The sequence below is a fragment of the Eptatretus burgeri genome, chromosome 6, assembly GCF_056783735.1.
Source record: "Eptatretus burgeri isolate ZD-2024b chromosome 6, Ebu_testis_v1, whole genome shotgun sequence".
NCBI classification, from domain to species: domain Eukaryota; kingdom Metazoa; phylum Chordata; class Myxini; order Myxiniformes; family Myxinidae; genus Eptatretus; species Eptatretus burgeri.
In genome coordinates, this window is record NC_140966.1 from 40450335 (window position 1) to 40477674 (window position 27340).

At 42.1% G+C, this 27340-nt stretch overlaps 1 protein-coding gene across 5 annotated transcripts in view; it reads right to left on the reverse strand.

Moving 5' to 3' along the window:
* LOC147024607 (uncharacterized) overlaps positions 1–27340 on the reverse strand; it is a 163996-nt gene that overhangs the window by 60747 nt on the left and 75909 nt on the right. For 4 of the 5 annotated variants that reach the window (XR_015059091.1, XM_085884665.1, XM_085884662.1 and 1 more), the window contains 2 exons: positions 14780–14837; positions 6099–6983 (listed from right to left, as the gene is read on the reverse strand). Coding sequence is in view for 4 of the 5 variants with exons in the window: in XM_085884665.1 (XP_085740791.1) it covers positions 6099–6189 (91 nt within the window). In the remaining variant the exon portion in view is untranslated. The remainder of the gene's footprint in view (positions 1–6098; positions 6984–14779; positions 14838–27340) is intronic. The other variant, XM_085884663.1, reaches the window with a different exon arrangement.

Genomic DNA, 27340 nt, shown 5'->3' on the forward strand with positions numbered 1-27340 from the left:
TGCCAGACCATGTGACCTATGCTGCCAAACCATGTGACCTATGCTGCCAGACCATCTATATAATCTGTGACCTATGATTTATTTGTGAACAGGATGGTATCCCCAAGGCTTGGGGAATATGTGTGTGAAGTTTCCCCTGATCTGTCAAGGCATTCTGGAAAAAAATACTTTAAAGAGATAAAAACCTATTTGGGGAAAGTTGATGTTAATTTATACATAATAAATGAATTGATGCATTTGGGGAACATCCCCCATTTGGGCCAGTGTGGATTGTACAGAACAACTCATTTTATGTTATATTCGAGTAGAAAAGTGCGGGGGGACAATCGATACGTTGTACCCCCTAATCAAACAGGTGGGGTCCGGGGGGAGGGAGGAAATCGATGTTGTCACCCTCCCCCCTTCCCCACGTCCCCCACCCATCCATCAATGCCCATGGGTAAGCGTATAAATGGAGAATTATAACAGAACAAAAAGATGAGTGGAGGACAGGAAAGAGAAAGGAGGGTAGGGGAGTGTGAGAAGATTGGGGTAGGGAAGGGAAAGGGCCTTACATGAGGTCAGGGTGGAGGTGGGGTGTAGGACGGGAGGGTATGAAAGTCCACCATGTTTACAGAAATAAATGAAACGTTATACAGTGAACTTTTGAATGAACTATACCAAGAGCAAGCTGCTCATAGCTGCCTACTTGACGTTGCATACATGAGGGACGAACACACAAATACATTGTGATTAGCTCACAGCGCATCCAAAGCATCATCGCTGGGCTGTTTGGTGTATTCACGCCTGACTGACGCAGTCAAGCCTGGTTATCGATTGCATTGCCATTGTCAAGAAACATGCAGCTGGCATCAGCAGCCGAAGAGTGCAACAGTGAAACAGAAGGAAAGCAAGGCTGATACCTGTTTGAGGTTCTAATAACAGTGTGGCAACATGAAGACTGCCCCTCATCAGGAAAGCCTATTAAACTGGCATTACAATTATCTCTGTACATCTGCAGCATGAAAATAGAACTCCTTGTGCTCTTGATTATCAAGGTTAACAATTTCAGTTTTATTGATGAGAGAAAGAGAGAGCAGGATGGAAGTGGAAGACATGTTTTATACATATTATGTTCATCTTCTCTGTGACATGCCCCTGCCAAGGCTTTACATCGTGTTGAAAGAGATGCATGGTAGAGAGGATGGAGAGAGGGGATTAACCAAATAATGAAGAAAAGGAAAAATAAGATGAGGAGGAAGAGAAAGTAAATTTGGTTGATCGGAGATGGTGGGAAAGAAAAGGATTATTTGAGAAAGCAGAGGAAGCGTGGTCAAAACTATCATTGTTGCAGATACAATTCGATTATATAGATGGTGCTTGAAACCAAAACTCAGTATTTTTACCAATAATAATCAAGGTTGCACTTTGTAAGTGAAGATTGGCATTCCCAAGTGACATGTGAACATCTGGGTGTGTGAATTTGTTTGGGGTCGGAGCTGCTGCCCACACAGCAACCACATTCTGAGATAGCAAAGTGTAACCTGGTGTATCAAAGGATATTCAAGAAGACCAGACAACTTGCTACCCACACTTTAGGCAGGAATTTACTTTGGGTGCACATGATAACTTGGCAAAAGACACCATGGTATTTTTAACATCCACCAACAAACAACCAATGCTGGCAGACAGTCTCCAGCTTAATGTCCTTCTGATGGATGGCACACACACATTGTTGCATCGCCCTGCATGCAAAATATCAGGTTGACAGTTTATAGCTCGGCGGGGACTCAAATCCCGGCTGGACAGTTCAAAGGCGAGTGGATACCTCCAAGCTATCCTGGCAACCCGTAATTTTACCACTACTTATTAACCATCTGCACATCCAGATTTACAAGGTAGTCCACAAAAATCAATGAATCGAATAATGTGCTTTATACTTTTGTTATTATAAAATATATTGAGGCTCAGGGAAAAACTTAAATGTATATGAAGCAAAGTAGGGGCAGATTCAAATGTGTGATGCTAGTTTTTGTTTTTATTTCATTTTAGCTTGAACTGTAATCCAGTTACATCAATGTCGTTACGTTTTGCATTAACGATTGACAGGTGCCACAAATTGCACCAATGAACTGAAAGTATTGCAGATTGAACTCAAGCAAGAAAAATCGGCTTTCCATCTCAATTCTGATGATGGATCTCTCCATCTGGGTATTACAGTAGCTGTTGCCCCATGGTATTAAAGCAACTGCTGACATGTGCCAATCATGGATGCAAGGCATGATCAGAGTTATCTTGTTTGAAGAAATGTGGCTTCTGGATGGCGATGCCTGAGAGTGGAGGTCTGAGAATGGCTTGTGTCAGAAGCCATTCCTTATCTGACACTTTTTTATCACGTTTTCGACATCTGTGCTAGATAATTTGTGATAGCAACCCTTTATGTTCCACTGGTGATGTTATTTACAATCGGGTGATTTTTCTTGACCTTGCGCCTGCCAAAATAACAGGTGTTATGAGAAGATACGAGCCATTGGGAGTACAAAACTAAACCTGGCATCTGATTAACATTGAGAAATTGTAGGCCATTCTAACCTCAGCTCTAATTATTTCCCCTTGGAAAAGGAACCTACATTGAAAGCGAGAAAATATGCCAAATGCAAATGAGAGGGCTTACTTACATGTTAACCTCCCCCAGGCAATTCATCTCTGAACATTGTCTGTTCTTGGTGCTGCAGTAACTTGTTAAGACTCCCCACCATATAATAAGGATTGTACGATAAAAGTGAATACACTGTGTGTCCACTCCTTTTGAAATGTTTCAAGGTAAAAAAATAAATAAGGGAGAAACAGGAAAAAACAAAATAAGCAAAAAAGACAAAATATCCTAGCCCCCATTGTTTTCGTAATTTTACTGGATGGAGTTAAAGGGCTAGCCCATATTTATGTACAACAAAAATGGCCACAAGTCTACCAATCAGCCAGCTTGGATCTGACCTCAAAAACAAATGACGTGCATATGTAAGCCATCATTCATTATCTGGGTGGCAAGTTTGAACAACATCGGTAAATGAATGTCTGAGAATTGGTTAAGGACGTGTTCAACACCGGGGATTTTTTTACAACTAAAATGGCCGCCAGTCGACCATATTGGATCTGATCTCGAAAACAAATGAGGAGCATATGTGAGCCATCATTCGTTATTTGTGTGCCAAGTTTGAACAACATCTGTAAATGCATGTCTGAGAAATGGTTGAGGACGTGTTCGACACTGGGTTTGTATATTTAACAACTAAAATAGCTGCTAGTCGGCCATCTTGGATCTGATGTCGAAGAAAATGATATGCATATGTATACCATCATGTGTTGTCTTTGTGACAGGTACAAATAAAACAGTCCATACGTGTCCGAGATATGGTTGCGGATGCATGCACGGACATTAAAATGAAGACCAAATCCGTAAGCCCCCATTTCAGACTAAATCCAACAGGGGCTTAAATACTTTTCTCTGCCCCTACTGACGAAGTGGCTGGAAGCATTATGTTTTTGGGTTGTCCGTCCGTACATACATACGTATATCCATGCTAATTTTCTCCGTTTTCTCTGCAACCACTTATCATCTTGACACAAAATTTTAACCATAGATGCAACTCCTCATGTAGAATGTTTTAATGATAATTACATCATCGGTCACATAGTATGGCAACCATGTTGGAAAAAAAGGAAACTTTGGATCTCTGTTTCTCTGAAACCGCTTCATGGAATAAATTGAAACTTGGTCCATGTCAAGTACGCCCCATGGGAAACAAGTGTGATTTTTTGATAATGTCATGGGGGCTTCATTTTGATGTTATAATTGCATACATCAAATGCTTCCTCTGATCAGTATTAAAATTTTGAGGGCTAAATTGTATCGGGAAATAAACATTGATGACGTAATTGGTTACGTGATACGGCAGCCATATTATTTTTAACATAAAAACCTTCAAATATCTTCTTGTCTGAAAAGGCTTAACAGACCAAGGCGAAACTTTACACGTATGATCATGTATCTATGAGGAACAAAAAGGTCTCCACCTATGGCATCATAGGTCACATGGTTTGACAGCTATGATTTTTTGAACAACAAACCTTTAAAAATCTCCTCCAGAACGGCTTGACAGATCGATGAGAAACCACTCACATGTTCCCCTAGCCTTGGGGGTTACCAGGGTGTTCAAGAATTATTAATAGGTCACATGGGCTGGCAGCCATATTTGATTGAACGAAAATCTTAAAAAAAAATTATTTCTCTTGAACCACTTCATCAATCGACGTGAAACATCACAGTTTTGATCTAGTGATCATGCGGAATATATATTTTAAATTTCAACCTGATCGAACGCATGGTTTGGCAACCAGAATTATTTAATATTTTGAGGCTGGGTTCAGGGATTTAAATTGACTTGGTACAAGTATGTATAATGATGCAATAATGTGGGTGAAGGCATATCTGACGACATCACGTCGCGACGTCAAAGATTGCCCTTCCAATTACCTCCGCCATCGAAGTTGGAAGGAGGTTATGTTTTCACCCCTGTCTGTCTGTTTGTTTGTCTGTTTGTTACGTGCAAAATCGAAGATCTTTAAAGTATATTGGTCAGTCGATTTTGTTATTCTGTCTGTTTGGCTGTCTGTTTGCCAATCACCTACAGGTCATAATTCAAAGCAATCATCATGAAACTTTACTAATTTGTAGAGGTAGTCTCAACTGAAAAGCATGTTTATTTTTAGGTCAAAGGTCAAAGGTCATCTTGAAGTCATATTTCTAAAATCTGCATTTTTCATCCAATTGACTTGAAAGTTAAACAGCAATTTCATAGTGCATTACTGAATTGGGAAACCAACTATTTTTGAGATCAAAAGGTCAAAGGTCAACTCAAGGTCAAACTTCTAAAATCATCAATTTTCAACTTTAAAAAATCATCAACTTGAAAGTTGAACAGGATTTGCATAGTCCATCACTGAATTGGGAAAGCAACTATTTTTGAGGTCAAAAGGTCAAAGGTCAACTCAAAGTCAAACTTCTAATTTATCAAATTTCATATGAAAAATCATTAATTTTCATATGATGAAGCTGAAGGTTAAGCAGCAATTGCATAGTGAGTGCATCACTGAATTGAGAAAGCAACTATTTTTGAGATAAAAAGGTCAATGCTCAACTCAAGGTCAAACTTCTAAAATCATCAATTTTCAACTAAAAAAAATCATCAACTTGAAAGTTGAAAAGGATTGGCATAGTCCATCACTGAATTGGGAAAGCAACTATTTTTGAGGTCAAAAGGTCAAAGGTCAACTCATAGTTAAACTTCTAAATTATCAAATTTCATATGAAAAATCATCAATTTTCATATGATGAACCTGATGGTTAAGCAGCAATTGCATAGTGAGTGAATCACTGAATTGGGAAAGCAACTATTTTTGAGGTCAAAAGGTCAAAGGTCACCTCAAGGTCAAACTTCTAAAATCATCAATTTCAATTTGACAAAAGAATCAATTTTCATGTTGACCTGAGCTCTGGATCCGGATATGAGAATTTTAAAGTGATTCTTCACCATTGAGAGATAAGGCCAAAAACGATATACAGTATAGCACAATATCTCAAAAAGCTGTGGCCTCATTGGGTGTGTGACAAGGACGAATTGATTTGATTTTGGTGAAGATCCGAATCTGGATCCAGATGCGAGAATTATTTGATTTTTTAAGTGATTCTTTACCATTGAGAGATTGGGTCAAAAACTATATATATATATATAGCATGATATTTCAAAAATGTTTTGGGTCTGATATGTTCTCAAGGATCAGGCGTTACGTGGTGGAGGTATGCGCTCTACCGAGTGCCCTTCGAGTTTGTGATGTTTTCATGTTTCACCTCTTTGATTAAAGCATGAAGGGACTAATTACATTTGCATGCCATCAGGTTTGGAGAGGATAAAATGAGGGAAATGAAATTGAGGAAGTAAATAAAAACGGTATTCAACATCCTTTTCCAAAACTTCACATGACATCTGAGAGTCTTCTTATCAGATTTCTATTACATCTCATGAAAAATCTTTTTAAAAAAATTGTTGGAGGTTGCTTACCTTCAATCATTTGATTTTTGATGCATCTGTTGTCCATCATGTCTTCACTCCAGGTCTTTGGAGGGCAGCCTACAGGCACTTCACACTTCATGTAACCTTGCTACATACACACTGTCAGTTTGTGATTCCTTCCTCCTCTGTCATATAACTAGTTCATGAACCTGACACAGATAAAATAAGGAAAACAGAGGAAAGTTGTGTAGGAGGGAGGAGAAAACAGAAAGGAGGTTGAATTATGGTGCAACGGTCAGAGGAAGGGTCAAATATGTTATTTTCTGCATGTAAAAAGTCGACGGTTCTAAAACAACTACAAGACGACGAAGAATTGGTGGCATTTGGAGGTTTGCAAAACATTAGGAGAATGAACGCAAAACTTTATATCGTTTCTTGTTTTCTGAAGAGACTACCCGCTGTGTGCCAAAGTCAATGTTCAGGTTTATAATGAAGTGGTGTCATGTTCCAGGAAGAAGGAATCCTTGCTGGTTTCTCCAGGAGAATGGCAGGCATCGTGAAAGCATGCCAGGCAGGCGTAGTCATTAGACCGATGCCATCTGATTGATCTTCTAACATTCGTATGAAAAATATATTATAAGTGAACCTGACATTTTCACTAACATTGGTATCCTAACTCAAAATGTAAGCTTCAGTAACAAAACGCTGAAATAGAAGATCTTCTGCAGTAATAACACAACAAATAGTACCCACAGTCGATCTCTTACACAAGCAAGTTCCACGACCTGTAGTATTATCTATCAATGATGATAAACAATTTTATCTAACTGCAATAGAATAGGACAATCTAAACTGCTGCTGTCACCATTGGCAAGATATTATATAACCATTGCATTGGCACAAAGTTGAGCTTGCCTCAGCAAAATGCAGAATCTGCAAAACGGGGCAAAAATACGAGAGAGTAAGCAACAGACTTATTCTGCATTTTGCACGATATGGCACGTTATAACATTACGTTGTAATGTACATTTTACGATGTTCTCCTGCATGCTTGCACTTTGCTTCTCAGATGTCCAAGACAATTTATGATCCATTGTTGCTGCTATCTGGTGGGAGGACTGAGGATTTTCCTATCTCATAGAACTCCAGTAAACATGTGGGAGATCTACTTTTTGAATCAACTCAGATGATGTGCTTTGCCAAATAAGAATACACATTATGTACACAAAATGGCAGAATTGTTGAGGCCCCTTCGAAAATTTTGACTCATGAGCCTTCCATTGCTTTCCTTTCAAAGATCTGAGACGGAATTTATTGGCTAGGTACATATTGGTGGTCGGGAAAGGAATAAATTGATATTATAAACTTTATGCTTTATACATTAGAAAAGAGGCAGTTATGAGGCGATATGATAGAGATGTTTAAGATAATGAGAGGTGTAGATAAAATAAGTGCAGATGAATTATTATTCAACAGAGTAGAGATCAGAACCATAGACTGAGAGTGAAGAAGGAGAGAGTTAAGACGGTAGCAAGGCAGGGGAGTTTCACTCAGGGAGTAGTTAATGAATGGAATGGTCTCTCTGAAAAGGTAGTGGCGGCAGAAACAGTGGATAAGTTTAAATTAGAATTAGATAGGTACCTGGAGGTTATGGAGATAGAGGGGGATGGGGATGTTGATATGACTTTTAGGTAGTTTGAGTATTGATGGGTGATTGTGTGCATGTGTACGGAGTGCTGCTGGTGGGGGTCTTGTCAAGGGGTGTTGTGTGGTTGATGTGCGTGTTTTAACCAAGCCTATGCCCCCTCCCCTGAGGGAAAGAAGAAAAACAAATACAAAAACGACAAAAACTTAAAATATATATATATTTTTTTAAATTGCATTTTCTTCTTTGGATCTTGTGTAGATGGGTTAGTATGGTGTTCGTGCAGGCATGATGAGCTGAATGGCCTCCACCTGTGTCTGTTTTCCTTGTTAAAGAAGAAAACAGATTAGGCAAGAATAACAGAACAAAAGGACAGGGAGGAGTAAAGAGAGAAGGGAAGGTCGAAGGTTGCTGTGTGGTCAAAATGTCAGACATCCAGGCCAATTTCTTCTCAAACAAAATCTATCGTTGGTTGTGCTTCTGAGGTTTTGCTGTTTTGTGGTCTTTGCACTTTTTGAATGTGTTGTGTACAAACTACAATCAGTTCTCAAACTTGAGAAATCAGGAGTTTGGAAGGAAATAGGAATAAGGGGAGGGAAAGGAAAGAACATACAACACGGGGCATGTGGGAATGTTGGGCCTTTGGGCAGGGTGAAGATCCACCATTATGCTTACAAAATGAATTAAAGGCCCCTTACTTCAATTCCCTCCAACCCAACTTTCCCTCCTCCTCATTCCTCTCCAAATCCCTTACTCTTCATTTTCTCTCCTCTCCTATACTTTGAAACCATATCTTCCATTTCGATCAATTGCATTTCTTTTTCTATCAATTGTATTTTGTTCAATTTGAACATCTCCTCGTGTGTGGATGTTGAATGCAAATGACCCAAAATATATGACCCGTTTCTCTTTCTTTCTGATAATTGTCCTATTTAAAAGCAGAACGCATACTTGCAAGTGGAATTTACATTTTTTTTACATGAGTGGGAGAATGTCCATTTGCATGTGATCAGGCTTATTAGCACGCAATGTGTTGAGTGCATGGATACGGCCTTCGTGGAAGGTTTCTGCAATAAGCACAACATGGACATCTTTACTTATATCCATCAAGTGCAACTGGGAGTGTGTTCGGTCATGGTCTGCTTCAGATATGGAACTTCTTTCCACCCAGGAAGTCCGAGAGAATCTCTTTGATAGACATTTTGATCAATGTTGCATTCAACAGATATAACATTCAAGGGGATCTCTTTGATAGGCATTATTGCTCACTCTCTGCCTTTTAAAATCTCCACACTCTCAAAATTAACAGTTTCTAAATCTCTCTTAACATCCCATCTTTTGCAGTTGCTTTTTTCCTAAACCTTTACATGCTTCTTGCCCTTTCTGTCTTTGTGAAGCACATTGAGATATTATAACAAATCAAAAGCACTATATAATAAATTTAATGGATTGATTGAATTGGATTGAGAGACGACGGATAATATAGATACCCCATCATTGTGTCCCATGAAAGTATCATGAATTCGTGTTGCTTTCTCGTTTTGATAATTATTGCAATGCGCAAATAACGATACGGGACTTTTGAAATCACGTAATCTGTCCCAGAATGCTTGGCACGCATGTGCCGATTAGGGCATGCCAACGTAGTTTCTGTGTGCAAGATAAGGATTGTCATCTAAAATGGCTCACAATGGTTCTAAAAGAAGATAAAAATACTTAGAAAAGTAATTGAGAGAAAGGGGTGTGCTTTTGCACAACAAAAGAGTTAGAGAACTTTATCAACTTGCCGACAGGGCTGAGATATTATGGCTGTCTGTACTGCAGGCTCTCAACAATATGGACTAGTGCAAGGCCTGAACTGTGGATGGGCACGTGCTACCCAACCCCTCAACCATCGCTGCCAGTGAGTGGGCTTTTGACCTGGCAGTAGTGCTTCCTGTGAACGTGGCAGGCTTTGGCGATTTCTTTAATGACGTCTGCAAATGGAAAGACGATGCTGTGAATTAGGGATGGGCGATATAAATTTTTTGCTCGTCGATTATCATATCTCCAAATATTTCTTCAGATATATAGACATTGCGCAATCACTTATGCTAACATTGCGTGACCACCTGGAGGCAATAGCTAGCATTTGGGGAGTACACACTGTCAATGTTATATAATCCTAATGCACAATAGCTCGAAGATAATATTGTTGTAGTTATGGAAAGACCGAGCTGTTAGGGGAATGGGGGGGGGAGGTGAGGGGAGCGACACCTCACCAAATGTTAAACGTTGCTATTCACTGCAGGAGGGAGGGGTGCGTGAGACACACACACTCACACACACATGCACACACACAGCGAGTGAGCAACAGAGGTGTGAGGAGAGAGTGCTGCATTTTATGAGAAGGGGGAGCGAGGAGGGGACAGAGTGAGAGAAAAGATGGGGGAAAGGAGGAAAAAAAAAAGACAGGTAAGGGGTGAAGGTGGGGTTAGCAAAGAGAACGATATGTGACGCTTAATGACCGCACACGAAAAAAAAAAAAAACGTGTCAGAACAGCTGTACACACAACGACACAACAGAGTTTGTAAAGTAATCTGCTGACACATCTGAAAAAACTTTGATATCCCAGTTCCAGAAAATTTGTGGGAAAATGAACCAAAAGCAATTACTGTAAACATTGAAGTACTGGTCACGTTCGAACGTGTGATCCCATCGGGCGTGAACATCGAAAACAAAGCATTGCGACCAGATATCATACAAAAAAGAGAGAAGGCATTGCTAATTGAGGTGTTGATACCGGTGATTTTGGACAAACAAGGTAGAAATCATGCAAATGACCCATTCCCAAGACCTTAAGCATGAAGTGAAAAGATCCTGGAAGCTGAAGAATGCCAAAGTTGTACCAATGATGATGAAGACCCTCACAAAGATATTAAATAACCATCTCTGGGAATATCACAACAAACGAACTACAGTTGGAAGCTGTCCAGGGCTCAGTAACGGCCCTGAAGAGAGCCCTCGGCACAAAACATGGAAAACAGAAAACTTCACAGCTTGATCCATGAATCGTAATCGCTTATATACTGAAATGAAGGTAGATACTTTGAGCCTGCCCTGGGAGGACTCCATTCCATATTCTGAAACCTCATATGTAGATACCAATCAACAACACACACACACACACACACACACACACACACACACACACACACACACACACACACACACACACACACACACACACACACACACGACGGTGGATACTTCGAGACGTGGGAGGGATCCGTTCCACCTTCTGAAACCCGCATATACAAAAAAACTTCAGCTTGGTCTCGACACTTCAGCACACCTCTGTATGCTCTCATTGAAAGCACTGTTTGTGTTATTGTCAAACACATCATCATATTAATGTGGATTTTTCAACATTCATTACAGCTTTGCAGAGTGGCTTAGAAGCTGCTGTGGCCCAACATCAGGTCAGGTCAGGTATGCGAGCATGCTCCAGAGCAGCGCGTCGCTGCGTCCACTTTCCACAGGTACTCCAGGGGCCTCCATCTGGCCAACCCCCAAGCAGATGCCTGGCCCATCCCAATCTCCTTGGATGCCGATCAACCTGCTGCAACCACGAGGCACATGGTCGGCCCATTGGCCTCCTCCACTCATGAGGCTCCATCACTGAGAGAATCTGATGAGCAGGATCAGCATCAGGAAAACGAGCCACATGTCCATAGAGCCACAGCTGACGCTCACAGACTATGCAGGTATCAAATCTCATTTGAGTCTCTCTCAGCAACCGCTCATTGGACACAAAGTCCGACCAGCGATAGCCAAGGATTCTCCGAAGAGAACTGGTACCAAAGGAATTAAGTCTCCATCTCAGATCCTTGGTCAGAGTCCAAGTCTCACATCCATAGAGCAAGACTGGAAGCATCAAGGACCTGAAGACTCAGACTTTCGTCCTCCCGCACAGGTACCGGCAGCGTCACACCCCATTATCCAGTGCATCCATGACTCCCGAGGCTCGACCCAGACGTCTGCTGACCTCTGACTCACAGCCAGCAGAGACATGAATATCACTGCCGAGGTAAGTGAATCTCTCCACGACCTCAACATCCTCACCACAAACAGGCACAGACAGGACAGCAGCATCGAAGATGTCATTGAAAGCCTGGATCTTAGTTTTGACCCAGGAAACCCATAATCACAGCGGCTCCGACTCCTCATTCAGCACCTCGAGGGCCCCCAAAATAATATCTATAGTGTCCGCAAAGATGACTGCATCATCTGCGAAATCAAGGTCAGAGAGCTTGACATTCCCAAACGATGCACCGCAGCTTGATCTCTCTGACATCCTCCCTAGAATCCAGTCCATACAAGCGCTGAAAAGTGTGGGAGCCAGTACACACCCCTGACGAACTCCAGTAACAACTGGAAATAAGTCAGACATGGTATCACCACATTTCACAGCACTCTCAGTACCAGAGTAGAGTGCAGACATCAGATCAATCAGTTTTGGTGGAACCCCACGAAGGCCAAGAATCCTCCAGAGGGCATCCTGATTCGCTGAATTGAACGCTTTACAGAGATCAACATAGGCTACAAGAAGCCCCTGCCGAAACTCTTGTCTGCGTTTGGTGAGGACACAAAGAGCAAGGATACGGTCAATCGTTGACCTCTTTGGTGAAAAGCCTGACTGCTCTGGACGCTGGTGCTCAAGCAGATGGTGGCTAACCCTATCAAGAATTATTTGAGCAAAGACCTTGCCCAGCACTGAGAGCAGCGTCACCCCTCGGTAGTTGTTGCAGTCTTGGTGATCACCCTTCCCTTTCCAGAGAGGGACAACAAGGCCCCTCTTCCAATCAGTTGGGATGATGCCTGTGTTCCAAGCAGAGCAAAGAACTGCATGCAACGACACAAATGCAGCATTTCCACGAGCCTTGAGAAGTTCAGCATGGATGCCACAGATCCCTGGAGCTTTACCCCATTTCAACTGGTTCACCGCAGCCTGCTTCCTCAAGTGAAGGTGGGCCACAGTTGATTGGATGGTCAACAACAGGGATTGTAACACCCCTGACGTCCAATTTGACAGCTGGTGGATCAGCCTGGTACAACCGCTCAAAGGAACCAGCCCAGCGGGCCTTCACTTCGGACTCCTCTGTCAAGAGCCTACCACCCTCTGCTCTAACTGCAGTACACCGACAGATAGGATTGGATGAAAGCAATGCGTGAATTCCCCTGTAAGCAGGACGAGAATCACCTCACCACTGGTGATGTTCTACCCCTCACAGATTCCTCGCACATAGGCCTCCTTGTCCACACTTAGTGCACATACAGTTTTACGCCTCAGCTCCCTGAACAGCTCAGCTCTGCCATTCAGCCTGGTCCTGCAACTCTGGCCAATGGTATCCAGTGTCCCTTGAGACAAAATTCTTCTTTGCTCTGAGGTGAGTTCCAAGACTTCCACCGGCAACATCAAGGACGGTGGTCTTGAAGGCACTCCACAACTCTTCAGGACCTCCCAAAGCACCCAGACCCCCCAAATCTCCACTCATCTTGTTCGCAAACTCCTCAGCTGCCCTCTCATCCTTGAGCTTGCCAACATCTAGCCTAGGCTGGGATGGTACCATTCTCCAGGATTTAAGGTGCAGCTTTAGAGTTGTTACAAGCCTGTGGTCAGTATTGAGGAACTGAGCACTCCGGTAGACCCTGCAGTTCTGGATCATCCTCCAGCAACCATCACCGAGGACATGGTCAATCTTCTTTGCCACACCGCCAGCGATGGAATACCAAGTCCAGCGATGAGCTTGCGGGCGCTGAAACCATGAATCAGCCACCCTAAGTCCATGACTTCTTGCAAAGTCAAGGAACTAAGTGCTATTCTGGTTCATAGTTCCTGACCCATGGGGACCAACACACACCTCATAACCATCCCTATCAGTTCCAGTCGATGCATCCTTGAGCTTGTGGATATTCAACATTCATTTCAGCTTTGCAGAGTGGCTTAGAAGCTGCTGTGGCCCAACATCGGTATTCATCTATACTGCATAATGTATATTAAAGTATCCGGATTTCTCTGTCCTCCACCGCTCTGCCTGTCACGCTCGATATTTTCGCTGGGACATCATTAGGGCATTATGTTTGGGACGGCATTATATTACATTTATTGCTCGGCTTGGCGTCTACAGGTGTGTGCACATGATCAACAGGTCCAGCACCCAACCCGTCCCTGCTCATATTTCTGTTTAAAGATTTTTTCCTTGTTTACGATGGGGGGATGAAGATGTGCCCCAGCTGCGATGGTAGAGTATGGGAGGGGGGTTGAGGGGGTTGGGGGGGAGGATGGATGAAGTTACCTTCAAAAAAACACTTTGAGTCTTCGACGTATGTAGTTCATGCGCAGACAGGTGGGCATGCTTATTGTTTATTATTTATTAATCAAGCTTCAACTGCACATTAACAAACCAATCACTCATCAATATCCTTACATACAAGTTCGCAGTCACAGCTGCACACCTAGCAATTGCGGAACAATTGTGTTTGACTACAGTGTATGTCAATTTGAGGGCAGCTCATTTTGTGTATGCACCTTGCAATCTTGATGAGAGCTTTCCAACACGGGGTCTGAGTCGGAGTTCAGATGCGGTGGTTGTACCTGTGCAAATGCCAAGTAGTCCTCAGGCACAGGCACAGGCTCAGGATCCTCAACTAAACGAGATTTATGCATCTATTGCTAAAAGGAGAAGTGTGTGTGTGTGTGTGTGTGTGTGTGTGTGTGTGTGTGTGTGTGTGTGTGTGTGTGTGTGTGTGTGTGTGTGTGTGTGTGTGTGTGTGTGTGTGTGTGTGTGTGTGTGTGTGTGTGTGTGTGTGTGTGTGTGTGTGTGTACGTGTTTATCTACTGTCACAGTTCGCTTTTATTAGTGGGAATTGGTGGGAACTCGACACCTCTCATCCACATTTATTTCTTGTATTTCCTCTGTTTTCCTGATTCTGATTTGTATGCAGGAACAGAGCAGTTATAGTTCATCATAAATAAATAAATAAAAATTCCACTCCTTCATTTAAACGCTGAAAATGATGTTGAAAGGAGATTTGACTCACAGATTTCGCACTAGCAACACTGCAGGTTAAAAGTGTCTCAGCAAGCAGACCCCATTCACTAAAAAACACACACAGCACACAAGCGAAAGACCTCATTTAGCATTCATACATCATTTTGAAAGTCCTGTATTGGGCCAAGTGGCATCATTATACGTACACAAACGAAAGGACCATAGGTCGAATAACGTATGCAAACAGAGTTTCCCCATCACTAACCAATCCGCTGCATCCATGCTTCTTCATGAACATAAAAGACTCCTATCTCCTCTCAAACCTTCTCTCCCATTCTCCCACACCCCGACCCACCTTTCGCTCTCCCATAACCCATCCTCATTTTTTATTATTCTCTCAATTTAACATCCCAATCTCCCCTCCTACCACCTCTCGGCACAAGTAAAAAATAAATGGAGGCTATGCATGTCATCAATCACATTTATCAAAAAAAGAAATGGAGGCTACAGTGAATGGAAGTCTGTCTGATCGTGCCTGCGAGCATTCCCATCGTGGTTTGTCACTTTATTCACAATAATGGAATTATTTTTCAGTATACTGGATATTGTCCAGCATACAGGCGACTTCAGTGTATTCATTAAATATTTGATATCATCATCGCTGGACTTGGTATTCCATCGCTGGCGGTGTGGCAAAGGAGATTGACCATGTCCTCATTGACGGTCGTTGGAGGATGATCCAGAACTGCAGGGTCTACCGGAGTGCTCAGTTCCTCAATACTGACCACAGGCTTGTTGTGGCAACTCTAAAGCTGCACCTTAAATCCTGGAGAATGGTACCATCCCAGCCTAGGCTGGATGTTGCCAAGCTCAGGGATGAGAGAGTAGCTGAGGAGTTTGCGAACAGGCTGAGTGGACACTTGGGGGGTCTGTCCTTTGGGGGGTCCTGAAGAGTTGTGGAGCGCCTTCAAGACCACCGTCCTTGATGTTGCCGGTGGATGCCTTGGAGCTCACCGCAGGGCAAAGAAGAATTTTGTCTCTCAAGGGACACTGGATACCATTGACCAGAGTCGCAGGGCCAGGCTGAATGGCAGAGCTGAGCTGTTCAGGGAGCTGAGGCGTAAAACTGTACGTGCACTGAGGGTGGACAAGGATCACCAAAAGGCCTATGTGCGAGGAATCTGTGAGGGGGTAGAGTATCACCTCTGGACAGGTGATTCTCGTCCCGCTTACAGGTTCATCCAAGCCCATCCCTCGGAGCACTGCAGTTCGAGCAGAGAGTGGTAGGCTCTTGACAGAGGAGTCTGAAGTGAAGGCCCGCTGGGCCGGTTACTTTGAGCGGTTGTTCCAGGCTGATCCCCCAGCTGTCGAGTTGGACGTCAAGGGTGTTACAATCCCTGTTGCTGACCCTCGAATCAACTGTGGTCCACCTACGCTTGTGGAAACACGGGCTGCGGTGAACCAGTTGAAACGGGGCAAAGCTCCAGGGATCTGTGACATCCATGCTGAACTTCTCAAGGCTGGTGGAAATGCTGCACTCGTGTCGTTGCATGCAGTTTTGTGCTCTGCCTGGAACACAGGCATCATCCCAACTGACTGGAAGAGGGGCCTTGTTGTCCCTCTCTGGAAAGGGAAGGGTGATCGCCAAGACTGCAACAACTACCGAGGGGTGACGCTGCTCTCAGTGCCGGGGAAGGTCTTTGCTCGGATAATTCTTGATAGGGTTCGCCACCATCTGCTTGAGCACCAGCGTCCAGAGCAGTCAGGCTTTACACCAAAGAGGTCAACGATTGATCGTATCCTTGTTCTTCGTGTCCTCACCGAACGCAGACGAGAGTTTCGGCAGGGGCTGCTTGCAGCCTATGTTGATCTCTGTAAAGCGTTCGATTCAGTGAATCGGGATGTCCTCTGGAGGATTGTTGGTCTTCGTGGGGTGCCACCAAAACTGATCGATCTGATGTCTGAACTCTACTCTGGTACTGAGAGTGCTGTGAAGTGTGGTGGTACCATCTCTGACTTATTTCCAGTTGTTACTGGAGTTCGTCAGGGATGTGTACTTGCCCCCACACTTTTCAGCACTTGTATGGACTGGATTTTAGGGAGGATGTTGGAGAGATCAAGTTGCGGTGCATCGTTTGGCAATGTCAAGATCTCGGACCTTGATTTTGCAGATGATGCAGTCATCTTTGCGGAGACTTTAGACATCCTCTTGGGGGCCCTCGAGGTGCTGAATGAGGAGTCGGAGCCGTTGGGATTACGGGCTTCTTGGGTCAAAACTAAGATCCAGGCTTTCGGTGACATCTTGGATGCTGCTGTCCTGTCTGTGTCTGTTTGTGGTGAGGATGTTGAGGTCGTGGAGAGATTCACTTACCTTGGCAGTGATATTCATGTCTCTGCTGGCTGCGAGTCAGAGATCAATAGACGTCTGGGTCGGGCCTGGGGAGTCATGAATTCACTGGATCATGGGGTGTGGCGCTGCCGGTACCTGTGCGGGAGGACGAAAGTCCGAGTCTTCAGGTCCTTGGTACTTCCAGTCTTGCTCTATGGGTGCGAGACTTGGACTCTGCCCAAGGATCTGAGACGGAGACTTAATTCCTTTGGTACCAGAGCTCTTCGGAGAATCCTTGGCTATCGCTGGTCGGATTTTGTGTCCAACGAGCGGTTGCTGAGAGAGACTCGGATGAGATTTGTTACCTGCATAGTCCGTGAGCGTCAGTTGCGGCTGTATGGACATGTGGCTCGTTTTCCTGACGCTGATCCTGCTCACCACATTCTCTCAGCGAGGGAGTCTCATGAGTGGAGGAGGCCAGTGGGCCGACCACGTGCCTCATGGTTGCAGCAGGTTGACCATCATCTCAAGGAGATGGGGATGGGCCTGGCATCTGCTTGGGGGATGGCCAGACGGAGGCCCCTGGAGTACCGGCGGAAAGTGGACGCAGCGACGTGCTGTTCTGGCACATGCTCCCATACCTGACCTGACCTTGATATCATCTGCTTTCTGAAACATTGGACTGTTCTTCTGTTTTATTTGCTAAATATCCATTTTATATGCAAGTACATATCTTTGGCAGACATCAAAAGGTAAAATTCTGCAGTATCACTTTGCTAGAGTGTTCAGTTTCAGATTTATAAGCTCATGAATATGAAAAAAGTGAATAATTATAAAAAACGTGCAGGTTAATAAAAATTTATTTTACGATGAAGCCAAGGGCGTTAGATAAAATTATTCCGTCAGTAGACACATCTTATATGAGGCAATGTTTAGAAAAAAAAATTAAGATCCTAAACCCCCTAGCCACATGGTCAAACCAGGGGACAAAATTGGTCCATTTTAGAGCCCTCAGAGACAAGGGCTTATGGTAAAACTTTTATAATTCATCACCTAACTGTATTATCCAAACAAAAATGTATCTATGGATAGATAATGACCCTATAATCACTGTGTTATGAGGAAAAAATTCGAAGTTGTTCCATATTTTCAGGAGGGCTCCTATAGTTTCACCTTATTTTAGCTCGTTTTGGCCAAAAAGCCATTTTTAGCTTCCTTGAGAGTGAGAAATACGCATCCCAGAGGCTATCTGATGCCATAATTGAAAAATTGAGATGCCAATTAGTAAATATTTGCAATATTAACTTTCTAGAGGAGTCCATTATGAAATTATAAGCCCCTGAAGTTGAAAAAAAATGCGTTTTTCACATTTGGCATTTTTAGGGCCAAATTTCAAAGGTCTCGAGAGATAGATATTTTTTTAACTATGAGGAATTGAAAGCTAATCTTTTGCATGGTGGGTAGAGTCATATAGATCTACATTTAATAATTTTTCCAGCAAAATCTGAGGAGGTGACCTGGGGAGGTTTTTGAAATTTGGGTGAGTTGGCACAGAATGACCCCATACCCCATACCCCTCTCACTTGCAGATTACTGTGTTCCCTCGTTCTCTTCCACCTCCCCTCTCTCTTTTTGGATGCAGATTCCAGGCTTGTAGAGGAGCAAGAATGGAAAATACATCAGGACATAACATAATAAAACGAGAAGTGCACTCGGTAGAGAGCATACCTCTGCCACGTAATGCCTGATCCACCAGAACATATTGGGCCTAATACATTTTTGAGATATCATGCTATACAGTACTATATCGTTTTTGGCCCTATCTCTCAATGGTGAAGAATCACTTTAAAATTAAATAATTCTCATATCCAGATACGGATTTGGATCTTCACCAAAATCGAATCAATTCATCCTTGCCGCACATCCAACCTGTCAACCAAGTTTCATCCTCATCCGTCCACAACTTTTTGAGATATCGTGCTATATATCATTTTAAGCCCTATCTCTCAATGGTGAAGAATCACTTCAAAATTTCTAGTCGTCGAATCCGGATTCGGATCATCACCAAAATCGAATCAATTTGTAGTGGTCATACACCCAATCTGTCCACCAAGTTTCGTTCGAATCTGTCCACAACCTTTTGAGATATCGTGCTATATATTAGTTTTGCCACATCTCTCAATGGTGAAGAATCACTTCAAAAATTATCAGATCCGGGTCCGGATCTGGATCTTCACCAAAATTGAATCAATTCTTCCTTCTCACACACACTCAACGTGTCCACCAAGTTTCATCTGAATCCATCCACAACTTTTTGAGATATCCTGTACACAAACAAACAGACAGACAGACAGAAAGGGGTGAAAACATAACCTCCTTCACCTTCGGTGGCAGAGGTAACGACAGTAGAAAGGCACTTGGTGCAGTGCATACCTCCACCAGGCTGACTACTTTACGTTTTGTATCCCACTGATAGGCTGCATCTGGATTCGTACCTGAACTAAAATCTAACTGGCTTGTTATGGTCACCTAACCAACTCATCTACCAAGTTTCGGGCGAATCTGTCCATCACTCTTTGAGATAGCATGCTATATATCGTTTTTGCCTGATCACTCAATGGTGAAAAATCACTTTAAAAATTCTCGGATCCGGTTCCGAATTCAGATCTTCACCAAAATCGACTCATATGGTCGATTGTCACGAAACTGCGTTAAACAGGTTTTGGGGCTCTACTGCTCTTAATATACGAGTTATAATAACATATATATGCTGTATGTATACGTTTTGATCACACCTTTCAGAGGATACCGAGTTTTATATGTTTTTGATGAACACTCTGAAAACTAGGAGTTTTCTAGGAAACTAGGAAAACTAGGAGAAAAATATGTGTCATATTTTAGGTATTTTTAAAAAAAAAAATCGCAATAATTATTATAAATTGCATTTTATAAGTGCCTCAGGGTATGTTAGGCATCCAAATAGAATTTAATTATGATGCCATATATGTGTGTTTATGTTTGTACAAACATGAATATGTTTGGTATAGACGCTAAATTTTGGCAACCATTTTTATGATGGGGAATTTATGTGAAACCATGAGTATGCGCTCTTTTCTGTGCACTAATCCTACATAGAATATACCTATAAAACATTTCTATCACAGTAAACTTTGCAAAATAGTTAAGGCAATTTGCATAAACCATGTTTTGAATAGAAATACTTGAAATAAAAGAAATTGTGAGATAAACCTGATTTGGGGCAGTTTCTACTGAAGCCATGAGTATACCTTTTGATTATTATTCACTGTGTCCAGGGATTAAAACATTAGCAAGAGATATTAAGTTACCATAAGGGTAAATAGTTACCATCACCCTTAATATATGCTTAATTCCAAATCTGTGGATGCATCACCCTTCCATTTATTGCAATTTCTGCCTAACCTGAAACCATGCATATGCACGAAACCATGAGTATGCATCATTTCTTCAGAGCATATGTTCATTATTTCATGATACCAAGGCCTTCCCACACAGATGTGGTACTTGTGCTTGTATTTCATGATTTTACATGCCTCAAATTAAATGTTTGTTATTTCAGGAACATTTGCGTCAATCATTTATCATTAAATTTGAAACCATGAGTATGCCTTAATGTATTAATGAAAAAAAATTGTTTACTCATTTGCCACATACACCTTCTTAGTAGAGAGGATAGAGTGTTGGATAAGCATATAAATACCTTGTAATATGTTATGGTGGATCAGTATTCTCAATTCTAAGTTACTCTACTTTACAGAGAAAATAACCGATATAAATCTAAATGAAAGCATGAATATGCATTAATATATCGACTCCAACTTTAAATATTGATGTCCTGTGTGTACAAGTCATACCTTACTTGACCACCCAGACTCTTCTAGATAGCCTAAGATGTATTTATTTATGAACACTGAACTGCCCCGGTAATGGTGAGAACTTATATAAGGTCATGTTTATAAAAACAAATTGATTTTTAATAACACAAAATGCAACTAGAACGGGCACTCGTAGAGCGCATACCTTCGCCGCAGCCACTAGTTTCCTTTGTATTAAGTTGTCCACAACGCATCTCAATACAAATATGCATTTCGTGACCCCCCATGACCTTTGACCCACAACCGCTACCTAGGGTGACAATAGTACTATAGCTTGTGTCATTTCAGAAGATGGGGAATTGAACACTGAACAATTTGGAGTTAATTTGATGTCAATCGGAAACATATTAACCGTTTTCATCATGAAAAAACGATGTTGACCTTTTTGAGACCTTGACCTTTGATCCGATCGCTCCCAAAATCTAATGGATTTGTCCTTTCATGATGCCAAACAAATCCAAAACAATTAAAGCCTCTCTGCGTTTTGTTTTTTTTTTGCGCTGAGTTGTCCACAATGCTTTCCGATATAAATGTGAATTTGTGTGACCCCCTTGACCTTTGACCCCCAACCGCTGCCTTGGGTGACAAAAGTACTATACCATGTGTCATATTAGAGGATGGGGAATTTAATTTTGAACATTTTGGAGTTAATTTGCTGTAAATCAAAACAAAATTGACAATTTAATCGCGAAAAAACGATTTTGACCTTTTTGTGACCTTGACCTTAACTTTTGATCCGATCGCTCCCAAAATCTAATCGATTTGTCCTCTCCTGATGCCAAACAAATCCACAAAATTTCATGACAATCTGCAAAGTGGTTTTTGAGTAATGTTGTCCACAACGCTTCCCAATCAAAAACTCCATTTTGGTGACCCCCTTGATCTTTGACTTCCACAGACTAACTAGGGTTGCAAACACTATACCATACGCTATACCAGTGGATCGGGATTTGAATACTGAACATTTTGGACTTAATTTGATGTAAATCGGAACAAAATTGACACTTTAATCGCAAAAAAACGATTTTGACCTTTTTGTGACCTTGACCTTTTATCCGATCGCTCCCAAAAGCTTCGCCTGGCGTCCTTGAGTAACTGCACATCATCTCTGAAAATTTCATGCAAATCGGTCCAGCAGTTTTTGCGCAATGTTGTCCGCACACATATTTACCAATAAATAAATACACAGGGGTCAATACAATACCTTCGTCAAACGAAGTTTGCGAAGGTAATTATGTTCTACTTTAAAATAAAAAACGTTTCTCAGTCACATTTATTACTGAATCGCAAGCACATACTTATTGTATATAGATAAAAACTGATACATAATAGGTCAGTAATATATATATATATATATATATATATATATATATATATATATATATATATATATATTACACAGAAGTAACTGCTTCTTAGTGTGATTAATTAGATGCATACCCATGGTTTCAAGCAGTCACCACACATAATTTAAATGCGTTGTAAAAATTTCAATTTTCGGAGTTAAGGTTGCCAAATTCTCTCATGGATCCCTCAACATGTTTTCTGTAAGACCACAGAAACTTATAATTATAGCCTTAATTTGGTGCAGATATCCTCCGGACCCTAAAAGGCGCAGTTTCGTGACAATCGATCATATAGTTCTTGTTACATACCCAACCGGCCCACCAAGTTTTGTTTGAATCCGTCCACAACTATTTGAGATATCCTGCTATATGGTGGTTTAGCCCGATCACTTAATGGTAAAAAAAAATCACGAAGAAAATTCTCAGATCCAGATCCCCATTCAATCTCCAACAAAATCTAATAATTTTGTCTGGGTCACATACCCAATCTCTCCACCAAATTTCATCCAAATCCATCCACAACGTTTTGAGATATTTTGTTCACACACAAACACAAAAGATGTCACGCAGAGCACAACTCGAGCAAAATCCATCAAAGATATGTGACCTTAAAATAATTGGTGGTTGGATTAAATGACAAAATATGATTTCCTCTTCAAATTTAACGTCAAATGAATGAATATTGACAATTTTAGAAATTACAATGTTGACCATTTTGGCCGATGATAACCTTTTGGCCTATGTTGACCTCAAAAATACTTGTTCCTTGAATTCAGTGACCTGGTATGCAAATTATCTTCAAATTTCAAGTCAATGGAATGAAAATTGAGGATTTTAGAAATTCCACCGAAGTTGTTGAACTTTGGCCGATGTTGACCTTTTGATTGATGTTGACTTCAAAATAATTAGAGGGTAATTCAGTGGCATTAAATATAAATACTCCTCAAATTTATAAGTCAATCAGATTAAAATTGAGGATTTTAGAAATACCACCTTAGTTGCTGACCTTGGGCCTATCTTGACCTTTTGGTCCATGTTGACCTCAGAATTGGCTGGTTGAATTCAGTGACCTGAAATATAAATCCTCTTCAAATTTCAAGTCAATCAGATGAAAATTGAGGAATTTAGAAATACCACCTTAGTTGTTGACCTTGGACCTATGTTGACCTTTTGGACCATGTTGACCTCAAAAATAATTGGCTGGTTGAATTCAGTGACCTGAAATATAAATCCTCTTCAAATTTCAAGTCAATCGGATGAAAATTGAGGATTTTTCAAATCTCATCAAATTTGTTGACCTTTGGCCTATGTTGACCTTTTAGTCCATGTTGACCTCAAAAATAATTGGCTGGTTTAATTCAGTGACCTGAAATATAAATCCTCTTCAAATTTCAAGTCAATCAGATGAAAATTGAGGATTAAAAAAAAACTCACCAAAGTTGTTGACCTTTGGCCTATGTGGACCTTTTAGTCTCTGTTGACCGAAAAAATAATTGGCTGGTTTAATTCAGTGACCTAAAATATAAATCCTCTTCAAATTTCAAGTCAATCGGAAGACAATTGAGGATTTTAGAAACACCACCATAGTTGCTGACCTTGGGCCTATGTTGACCTTTTGGTCTCTGTTGACCTAAAAAATAATTGGCTGGTTTAATTCAGTGACCTGAAATATAAATCCTCTTAAAATTTCAAGTCAATCGGATGAGAATTGAGGAATTTAGAAATACCACCTTAGTTGTTGATCTTTGGCCGATGTTGACATTTTGGTCTATGTTGACCTAAAACTAATAGGTGGTTGAATCCAATGACCAAATATACAACTCATATTGAAATTTCAAGTCAATCGGGTGAAAATTGAGGATTTTAGAAATACCACATTAGTTGTTGAGCTTTGGCCTTTGGTGACCTTTTGACCCTTTCATCCCAAAAACAACGGGCTTCTTGCCTATGATGAACTCTACCATGTGGTGAAGTTTCGTGAAGATCGGTGTGACCTCCAGGCGATAAACATAAACAGAGCAGCAATACCTGAAGGCGCTCACCTGGGCGTGGTTAGATAAGATAACCACGGACCCACTGGTAGGCATGGATGCCCCACAGAATATGTAACGAAGAAGAAAGTAAATACCAATGGATTGTTGTTTTTTAATGCTGTGAATGTTGTGTTGGATTAAAGTGATTGTGGCTCTGGGTGCATCATGTTTGATGAGCTGCCATGAGGGCAGCGCTTTCGGAGAGAGCACGGGCGATCGGAACAAAGGCTCGGGGAGCACGAACCTGTGTGGAGTTTTGGATGTGGTGATGGTACCAGTTTATATACAATACCTTTGGCGACGAGGATGGCTGGTTTACAGTTACCAGCTCTACCTCTATTCTTGGCTTCTCTGGGGGACCTGCCTCTTTCATGGCCTCGATGGATTGCAGCTTTTCGAACCTACTTGGAAGCTAGGGACCTAGACGGTACGGATGACCGCAGACACTCATAAGCGGGCGTTCTTGATTCACTGCTTGGGCACCGAGGGCCAGCGTGTGTTCGCTCAGCTAACAGCCGATACTTTCACGTTCGGAAATGTGGTGAGTGCACTTGAGAGCTACTTTGCGTCGAAAAAGAGTCCCATGGTTGAACGGTATAAATTCCATCAGCGCTACTAGGGAAATGGTGAACCTGTCCAACAATATGTTGCTTCACTTTCTGAACTGGCTGCCACCTGTAATTTTGGGGTTTTAACTGATGAGATCATCAGAGATCAGCTCATAGAAAAGACTTCCATTCCTCATATTTGGGAACGGTTGCTAATGGAGGATGATCGACTCACTTTAGAGAAGGCTACAGCTCTGGCTATCCAGATAGAATCAGCCATGATGGATTCATAGCTGATTCATACATCTCCAGCAACCTCAGCACGAGGAAAGCAACAGGCACCTCGGTTGCAGACAGCTCAAATACAAGGGCTTCGAACCAACCGCCAACCACAGCTCCATCCACGCCCTGCCCACGTACCTCGAACGAAGCCATGTCAAGCTTGTGGTCGACAACATGGCGTCAATGCACAATGTCCTGCACGAGGAAAACAATGCAGTTGCTTGTTTTAAAATAAACAATTTTGCACAAGAAAGCAGGTCATCAAAGAAGTGGACATCATCCGTTCGTCAGGTTGATGACCAAGTGCTTCTGATGTTGAAAGCCAACACACGGTGTACACCATCGCAGATAAAATGCCTTTCCATCCTCAGCAAGGGGGCAACTTCAAGGATTGTGAAGTTGATATTGTGGGGATTTCGGTATCACGACTCATTGATGTCGGAGCTAAAGTCTCCATTGTGAGTGACAATCTCTACTACAAGTACTTTTCGTCTTATCCACTCAACTCTGCTCAATCTACACTTCAAGCCTACGATGACTCCATCATCCGGGTGCTGGGAACTACAAGGGTATCAAGCTCAACAATTTCACTGATGTTGCAAAACGCAAGAGCCTAATGAATGTTAATCTGTTTGACATCTTGGGTTCAAACTTTTAGACCCGACCGGTACACACATCCACATGATTGCAGACAAAGACAATGCATACAAGCACCTGTGCGCTTCCCTGTTTATTGGGTGTAGGGAGTGTAAGCATGACTGTCACGCTCCTTGATTGGACCTTGCAGTTCCACCAGTATCTCAAGGTTTGAGACATCTACCTTTCACTATTTGCGAAGAGTTTTCTAAGGAGATAAAATGCCATGAATCAGAGAGCGTCGTTGAACCCACTGATTCGTCTCCATGGGTGTCGAATCTCGTAATTGCTCGACATAAAAAGGAAGACTTACGACTTTGTGTTGCTCTTAAGTCAGTGAATGAAGCTGTTATCCCTGATAAATACCCACTTACAATCATCATTGAAATATCTGCTTCATTCCACGGTTCCACAGTGTTCACGGAGCTAGATTTCAGAAGCTACCTACAGGTACCTCCAGAAAAACAGAGCAGATATTTGACTGCATTCATGACTCATGGAGGCATGTTCCAGTATCGTATAATACCACACGGCCTCAGTTCCGCACCAAGTGCATTTCAGAAGATCGTTTCTTCAGTCCTGTCTGGTATTGAGGGAACTCTCAACCTCCTTAATGACATCATCGTCTATGGGAAAGACAAAGCAGAACACCATCAGCGGCTGGATGAAGTGTTGTCACAACCAACGAAACACAACTTGACACTGAATGAGGGAAAGTGTACCTTTGCAGCATGGAGATTGACTTCTTAGGATATCATGTGACAGCCAATGGGGTGTACCCGATGCAGAACAACATCGAAGCAGTTAGGACTCTTCCTCCTCCATCAAATGCAAAAGAACTTTCATCATTCCTCAGGGCAACCAACTTCGACCTCAAGTTTGTGCCCAACTACGCAGAGATCGCTGAACCTCTTTGTAAACTACTGCACAAGGATGCGCCCTGGGAATGGACTCATACCCAGCAACATGCATTTGTCATGCTGAAGGAGAGGGTCACATCTCCTCCAGTCCTCGCACATTTTGATCCTAATGCAAAGACTACCGTCATGACAGATGCATCAGGTACGGCAATGGGAGCAGTACTTTCACAATGGATCACAGGTAATGAACGACCTGTAGAATTTGCATCGCGCACACTTTCGGAGTCAGAGCGCAAGTACTCTACAGGGGAACATTAAGCACTAGTATGTACTGTATCTACGCTTGCGAACACTGGCATGTCTATCTTTATGGTAGAAAGTTCATGCTCCACACAGACCTTCAAGCAATGACAACACTACTCGCTACGTCAGGATCTGGACATCGACGACCTCAAATTTACAGGTGGTCAGACCGTCTCTACCAGTATGACTGACAAAGAATACTTGGCTGGGTCACATAATCAAGTGGCGGATATGCTCAGTCATATAACCCCAGTAGTGAACGCCAAGAATGAGGTTATTAGTGAAGCTGACGACTTTGTAAATACCGTTATTGCAAATGCAACCACAAACTCAGTCACTCACGACGAGCTCAAATCAAA